Below are 8,059 nucleotides of genomic sequence, written 5' to 3'. Positions count from 1 at the left end.
AATTAATAAGTTTTTTAATAATTTGAAAAATAATTTTTTATAATTCTATACTTTTTAATATTTTTTTAATTTTTATATTTTAAAATTAATTAATTGCTAACATAACATACATGTGGCAATCCTCGTGTATGCCTGGTCTGTAAGGTTAACAAATGTAAACATTTTCATCAATTTTAGAGTGATTTGACAAATATCACAAGTTTAATGGCCAAAAGAGGCTAAAATGACTTCTTTTTAAAAGTTAGAGGACCAAATAAGTCATTATGCCATAGTTTAGTTACCTTAAGTATATATGTTTTAGGTGATAAGTTAATTTTGTTTAGGCTTTCCATAATTTGATAGTCTTACGATTCAGTCCTCCATTCATTTCAATTTAATCCTTATTAATTTAATTTGATACTTCCTATTTTATTTATTTGAATTTATTTATGTTTGTCTATATATTTTTTTTATTTATGTTTGAATTTAAATCTTCAAGTTTATTTCATATGATTCTAATTACTGATTAATTATTTTATCAAAATTTTAAATGTACTAATAATTTTATACATATTAAACCGGTGCATCGGGAAAGAAAATACGAGCTAAAACTCCCACTACGACGGTTTTTGACTCTGTGACTCCAAAAAATAATAAAAATAGTAAGTAAATAAATAAGCCGGAGAAGCTACGGATCCGAGGCCTTGGACAGGAAAAGAAAGGAAAAAACTCGTGTAGTGTTGGTGGTTCGACCCTTTTCAAACCCTAAAAAAGTAGGGACTTAATTGCTTCCATTGCCTGCTCCTGAAAGCTCTCCAACTTCATAAGATCTTACACATTCTACCCCGCTTCACTCCCTCTTCAATTCGCTCTCTTTTATTTCACTGGTCAATTTCTCCACCTTTTCCCCTTCTTTTATTTTTTATTTCTTTCAAAATTTTGCGCGGTTTTTGTTTTTTGTTTGATTTTTTAAAAAAATATTTTTTCGTAGGTTTTCTTTTACTTGCATTGAAGCGTCAGGACCGAATTTATCAGGGGAGGAGAGGAGCTTGAATTTTTATTTTTATTTTGCTTTGCTTTTTCTCTTGATCTGATAAATGTTCCTCGGCGACTTTGCCCGAGTCCATGTTTGAGGTATTTATTGTTTCTTTTTATGTTTCTTGTTTTTCTTACTTGAAGTTTTTCTTAAATGATGAATTATGATGGTTTCCCCCTAATCCTTTTTTTCTTTATGTAATTAGTAATTTGTTCGGACACTGTCCTCTATGTTTATTTTTCAATTTTATTGGGAATTCATTTAAATTTGACGATTCTGCGGAGAAAAATTAGAAGAAAATTATGAAAAAAAAATGTAATTTGAGTATGTGGTTTTGGCGTTTGCTACTTGTAGAATATTATCCGGTTAGATAAAACGAAGAAGCATGTGTGAAGGTTCTCGCTTTTAGTGTTTAAAGCAAATTTTAGTAGCAAAACTAGAGATGCCCTGACTAACTAAACCTTTTATAACTTGAAACTATGTGGAGATAAAGTATTCCATATGAGCTAATTTCAAATTTTCAGTGTAATGAAAACGTCACGGCGTTGCTTGTCAACTTTTGTAGCTTACCATTAACATAGAATTTAGTATTTATTTTTAAATTTAAATACTCTAGTAGTTGGCTTGCTTTGGAAATTAATACGAAGTTCTTATAAATTTCAATTGGGTGAAGAATGGGTTAGTTACATGCTACTACCACCACCCTCAAACCTGTGTTTAGATTTCTTTCTTGTGGCTCTAGGTGCTTTGCTATTAACCTAAATAATTAATCCAGGTTCAGCAACCATTTTTCTTTTTGTTCTGAAATGAAAGGGTAATCTGGTTACCAAGTTGGCTTTTATCAGTTTTACTAGACATATAATTTGCTCAACTGTGCAATATGTCAACTATTAAATTATTGACATTTGAAGAGGGTGAAAGGGGCTATGGATCTCTTTTCTTGCTTCAGAAGTCGCTAGTTTTCTGTTAAAAAGCTTAAAACAACCTTTTGAGTTTATTCAATGAACTATGTTAATCAATGTCTCACATTGCATTTTACATATCATATGCAGTTCTTTTTGATATATGTATATGCACCTTATTTAGCTCAGACAACCACTTTTTTGCATCTTGAGCTTTAGGCGATATAGGGTCTTAGCGCTAAGAGTGCACCTTGTGTCCTTGTCAACACTGAATTTGAAGCAAGTAATCTTGATCCAGGCATCTTGCAAGCTTTATATGAATCCAGAGGTCTTTAACCTACTTGTCACATTTTGAACCAAACTTTGGCTGTGTGTTCTTCTCCTCAATGGGTTCCCCTAGATCAGTAATGATTGAAGAAAATGACGATTGAGGGTGACATATATGTTGTAACAAAATCATTTTATTGTTTGGTGCTAATATTATTATTTTGAATGTAAAGAAAAAAAGTTGTAAGAAATATGATGGTAAAGAAATCATTTGCTAAATTGGAAAAGTCGTATATTTGATGTGATAGCTGGCCATAGAACTTAAAATTGTAAGGTGCTAGTTCCACTCACATGCTATAAAGGGGAACAAATTGAAAAAGAAAATGTGCTCATTATAGGCTTGTAAGTTGTATGTAGTTTTGGTTTGAAAATATAAGTGTTGGTACCTCTACATCATGTGACAATTTTGTGTTTAACTTACCAAAGTTCTACTTGAATCAATTTTTACCTGTACAGATGTTTTACATGATTTTCATGGATTTTTGTGACTTTGGCTAGGAAATTGCAGTTGGTGACATTCCATGTTTCATGAACCATTAACTCATGGATGCTGGAGGCAATAAATTTGGAGGAGGTACTATAAATTTTTAATCTTGGTTATTACTGTATTTTGAAGTTTTCATTTCATTTGTTTGGTTGAGATAGGCTTTGGATCTGCTATCAGGTTTTCGATATTATATCACTCTTTTGTGTTGTATCATTCATATCTTGATTATTGTACCTTTTTTACTTCTAAGTTTAACCTACCATATTACTAATCAGAAGCGCATGTTAAGAAAGTATTAACAGTTATCCTCTGTTAGACCTGAATGAGGAATCTGGAAATCAGAGCAAAGCGAAGGAATTAAGAATCTTGGGTGTTGTAGTTGGTCATATCTGACCATGTTGAACTCAACTTTTGTAGGTTAAAACTATCCTTTGTGGTGCTAACACTTAATTGTGCATGTGTCAGCTGTATTGTTATTACGTAGCGTGGAATAGAAACAAGATATAGGAAACCAAAACAGTAAACGAAAACCAAAGCAGAGTCTTAAATTGATGTAAAAGCAAATCTGGTACAATGGAACTAGGGTTCAGGGTTGTCGGTCTGTTATCATAATATCCAAGTGTAATTGGGTTGTTAATGTGTCTAAAATACTATTTATACTGCAGCTTTTCATCTGAGCCCTTGATATACTCGATTCAAACTTATTGAGTGATGACATACTAGTTACTTGGCTCCTTGATAAATGAAAACATACAAACCAATAACTAAAATAAAACGTTAAACATAAAGAAAAAAATATACCAAGATAGACAATTTAGCTAAATTCTAGAATGATCCATTACCATGTTGGCTCTTTCTCTCCCTTCCTTTGAATACCTAATGAACATTTGCTAGATTTCATCCAATTTTTGGATTGCCCAAACCAGACAGTTTGTTTTAACAAGTTTTTCTCTCATCATTCCTACTTTAGGCATCTATATCTCTTTTATATTGAAGATTCTGAAGTGTAAGAAAGTGATACTGCCAACTTAATTTATTTCAATCCTAGTTAATGAAATTGAGTGAGTGATTAATATTTTTTTTTACTTGCTTTGTAAGTAAAATTAAAAATGACATTTTTGATGACAACAATAAATCTTATGCTGTTTGTAAACCTGCTATAAAAATAAACAATTTTTAATAATTTTATTTTTATCATTCAGTGTTTTAAATTCAAATAATGTTTTCAATCACGCAAAAAGGGTCAAAATCTTCGTGTTATAATAAATAAGTATTGCACTATGTTCAACATCTATACTGGACATAAAGCATTTCGGTGACATAATGCATTTGTTTAATCTAGCTTGGGCTTTAGTTCTGTTTCTTTCATGGTTTCCTTTCTCTTGTTCCTTTTCCTTTTTGTGCATATTTGTGGCTCAGACATTGCCTCGAGGTATGCCAGTTATTTGGTAAAGCTAATTAAAGATATTTTAAATTTACCAATAAAGTTTTGGATGTATTTTTTTCCCGTAAAATAATATTTTAAGGATATTGCTTTGTTATCATTCAGTGTCATTCTGATATAGCACTGTCATGCACTATTATATGTTGCATCAGTATAAAATATTTGAATGCCATGCTTGATGGTTGTTTAGTTTGATTTTATCATCTCATCACTATCATATATTTATATATATTTTAGCTTTAAAACTGCCCTCATGGAATAATATAAAGTGTTTCATTAATAAAACAATTTCATTTATATAACTTACCTCACCAAATAATTACATAAAATCTTAACACCATGCACTCTCTATGACATGCAAGAGTTGGACATGATGCATGGTGCATTTGCATTACTCACTGAAAATCCATAGACTACCAGGCACTGATTCAACTCATAATAAAACTGTTTGACTGAAAATTGAGAATCAGGTGACGATATTTCATGTAAAGTTATTTGGTGTTGGTTTTTTTTTTTTTTTTTAAATCAGTCCTTTTAATTGATGAGAAACTGTTTATATGAACAATTAGGACCAAGGGAACTTAGTGGTGTTGTCGATCTTATAAGTCGATATAAGTTGTTGCCTCACCATGACTTCTTCTGCAAGAGACCTCTTCCTTTGTCCATTGCAGACACACATTATCTTCATAATGTGGCGGGAGATACTGAAATTAGAAAAGGAGAAGGGATGCAATTGGACCAGCTTAATCAGAATACATCTTATAACAGAGATACTAATTTCCGCATACAACCTTTTGACTTTGATATTCTTAAAGAGGCTTTTCAGCTGAGAGAAACCACTCCCGTTGAATTGCCACCGGTAAGAAATTTTCTGCTTTGAGATTAGCCTTATTTAAGTTTCTTAATACAAATGGCATCTGTAGACATTATGGCATTGTTTAATTAACGAGTAAAATGTAATGGTTCTACTGTTTTTACTATTCTTATTGCCAATTTTCTTCTCATTTTTTTTGTAGACTGAAAAAGGGATGCCTACTATTGCTGGGAAATCAAAGAGTGAGGTCAAAGATAAAGAGAGGAAGCATAAAAAGCACAAAGATAGAGATAAGGAGAAGGATAAAGAGCATAAGAAGCACAAGCACCGTCATAAAGATAAAGATCGAAGTAAAGATAAAGACAAGGAAAAGAAGAAGGATAGAAGTGGGCATTATGATTCTGGTGCTGATCACTTAAAAAAGCACCATGAAAAGGTTAGATGTTTGTTGCCTTTTGCGACATTTTCTTTGACCATTAATGATAACTGATAGCAATTTTGCCGATCTTCTGTTTCCCTGCATGAATTTGCCCTTAGAAATTAAGTTGATTTTAAATGGAATTCCATATAAAATTTTTGCAATTCATATACATTCAGAAAAGGAAGCATGATGGAGATGAAGATCGTAATGACATTAACAGACACAAAAAAAGTAAGGTAAAGCATATCATTCTGGATTTTGCTCTTTTTTTTGTTTCACTATGTGGATTATCTTTTATGTTTGTGATACGTTAGTGGCCATTCAGAAAATGGAGGTAATGGAAGGTTCTCATGCTAGCTCTTGTTTTTGTGCAGAGTAAGCTTGTAAATTGACTGAAGAATGCGTAGAAAGTGAATTCTCTGACGGATATTTCATGCAAGGTATAAGTGGCTGAAAATGGACCCTTTTCTTGTATTATAATAGTGGGTAATATAATTAAGATAGCATGGAAAACTTTGGATTTTTTTTTTTAATATATAGTTCACGATGGGATGACTCTTCATTTACAACATGATGATTGTAGTCTTAGCGTGATTTATTTTAATCATTGTGATTTAGGGATTCGGAGTATTTTGTACGTAGGAAAGAATAATGTCTTAACATATTCTAATGGGTTCCTGAAAAGTTGTAATTGTAAGGCACATGTTATCACATCAATGTCAATCCCTTTTTTTACCCTTTAATTTGAGATTATTCGTTCCTTTTGGGGTATATTCAATCAGTGAAAGAGCCTAGCAATTGGTCTACAATAAAGCTGAAAGTATCCCAGTTTGACTTGAAATTCAGTCCTTGTCCAACCAAGTTTCACTTCGAAGATTGATTTCGGGTTGAAATAAAAAATTGAATTGTTTGAATTCATTCCGTTAAAATTTGTTTGCATACCAAAAATGTAAATTTGAATCAGTTAGTTTGAATTGAAAATTTTCAATACAATTAAAAAACTAAAATAAGAGGAGGCAAATGCTAGGATATTCGAATTCGACTCAATGTACGAACTCGATAACAATCACGTCAAATAGGTTTCAATTTGCTTTTCAATACAATTAAATTTGGTTACATTTATATTTAATTTATCACACTTTGGTTACAATTAAATTTGGTTTGGCTTCAATTGCTTACTCCCTTATTTTGGCATACCTCAATTAAGGACTTTTTGTTATAGAAAAATTAATAAAACAATAATAATAAGTAAACTGTGCATGAAAAATACGAGAAAATTTTCATTGTTTAATTTTCACTTATAAGATGCTATTTATAAACTCATTTGTATTCAATTAATAAATGTATTACATTCAATCAATAAATGTGAATTAAGTTTTCTTAATTACTCCATTTAATCATCTCTTGATTATAAATAAAGTGAAGAGTTTTATCTCATTACTTTAATATGTTTAAAGGAGGTTACAGACATCCATTTAATGAATTTATAACACTCCCCCTTGGATTTCTTTTAAAATAAAATGTGCCTCATTAAAGCCTTTATTAGGAAAAACCCTGTGGGATAAAAATCTAATGAATGAAAAAGAGTACATAATCTCATATTACAAGTTGTCTCATTAAAAATTTTTACCAAAAAACCCAGTGGCACAAAACCTTGGTTAAAGGAAAAGAGTACAACGTGTTTTAGACTCCCCCTAATGGCAACATCACATTATGTCTTTGAGTTGAAACATTCCAATCTTGTTTTGTAGTTTTTTAAATGATGAAGTTGGCCATGCCTTGGTAAAAAGATCTGCTAAATTATCACTAGAACGAATTTGTTGAACTTCTATGTCACATTATGTAACACCCCTCACCCGAGTCCGAGGCCTGGACTGGGCATGGGGCATTACCTGACTTAAACACATGCATACGGTCATTTTCGAATTATAAAAACTAAATCAAATTTAAAACTTTTCGCCCTTAATCTAAAAATTCTCAATATAGGCCTACAAGGCCCAAATCATCATTGGGAAACTATCCAGGATTAAACCGAACATCTTTAAAGACTTTGAAAAGACTGTAACTTGAGATAGGGGCACACGCCCATGTGGAAAGATGACATGACCGTGTGGCCATTTTGACCTGGCGATGCTGAAGGTCCGTGTGGTTCACACGGCTTAAGCACAAGGGGCCACGCCCGTGTGAATTAAATTCTAAATTCAAACCTACAGGGGTCTTCACACGATCGAGCACTCGCCCATGTCTACAGCTTGTGTCCCTCACACGGCCATAACACAATCGTGTTGCAGCCCGTGTGTAAAAACCTTGACATTCTGTTTCTGACGTCAGCAACTAATTTGAGGCACATGGCCAAGGCACACGCCCGTGGCCAAAGGCCGTGTCCTCTACACGGCTTAGACATATGACCGTGTCTCTGCCCGTGTGTTTACTACCATGCATACTGACTAGCAAATTCGAGGTGCAGGGGACACACGGTCGAACAACACGCCCATGGGGCTGACTGTGTGTCACACATGGCCTAGGCACACGTCTGTGTCTTTAGCCGTGTGGACAAAAATAGGCTATCTACCTAGCCTTTTTGCCACCCTTACTTACACCTACCTATAAAGCAAAACATACCAATAATTCACACGGCAACACAAAGCC

The 8,059-nt window shown here is 32.8% G+C and overlaps 1 protein-coding gene across 6 annotated transcripts; it reads left to right on the top strand.

The window, feature by feature from the left end:
* Positions 1-586: 586 nt before the first annotated feature.
* Positions 587-6,153, top strand: LOC107938170 (mediator of RNA polymerase II transcription subunit 19a). Of its 6 annotated transcripts, none has more exons than XM_041116912.1 (7): positions 587-866; positions 971-1,113; positions 2,753-2,818; positions 4,745-5,034; positions 5,192-5,425; positions 5,587-5,641; positions 5,785-6,153. In XM_041116912.1, exons 3-7 carry the CDS (start codon positions 2,788-2,790, stop codon positions 5,787-5,789), a joined length of 615 nt encoding a protein of 204 aa, XP_040972846.1. In that variant the 5' UTR covers positions 587-866; positions 971-1,113; positions 2,753-2,787; the 3' UTR covers positions 5,790-6,153. The 6 variants fall into 6 exon arrangements, with proteins under 6 accessions (XP_040972846.1, XP_016726743.1, XP_016726744.1 ...); XM_016871254.2 differs by having other exon boundaries at positions 5,587-5,646; XM_016871255.2 differs by having other exon boundaries at positions 2,743-2,818.
* Positions 6,154-8,059: the final 1,906 nt, after the last annotated feature.

Source organism: Gossypium hirsutum, chromosome A07 (genome assembly GCF_007990345.1).
Source record: "Gossypium hirsutum isolate 1008001.06 chromosome A07, Gossypium_hirsutum_v2.1, whole genome shotgun sequence".
NCBI lineage: Eukaryota > Viridiplantae > Streptophyta > Magnoliopsida > Malvales > Malvaceae > Gossypium > Gossypium hirsutum.
The sequence above is the reverse complement of the archived record's forward strand: the minus strand, read 5'-3'. Positions and strand labels throughout refer to the sequence as shown.

Excerpts from the sequence above, each read along its gene's own strand:
- LOC107938170 (XM_016871254.2), top strand. The coding sequence starts at position 2,788 with ATGGATGCTGGAGGCAATAAATTTGGAGGAG. Across the intron at positions 2,819-4,744 it reads AGGCAATAAATTTGGAGGAG|GACCAAGGGAACTTAGTGGT; the intron begins GTACTATAAATT and ends ATGAACAATTAG. Across the intron at positions 5,426-5,586 it reads TAAAAAAGCACCATGAAAAG|AAAAGGAAGCATGATGGAGA; the intron begins GTTAGATGTTTG and ends ATATACATTCAG.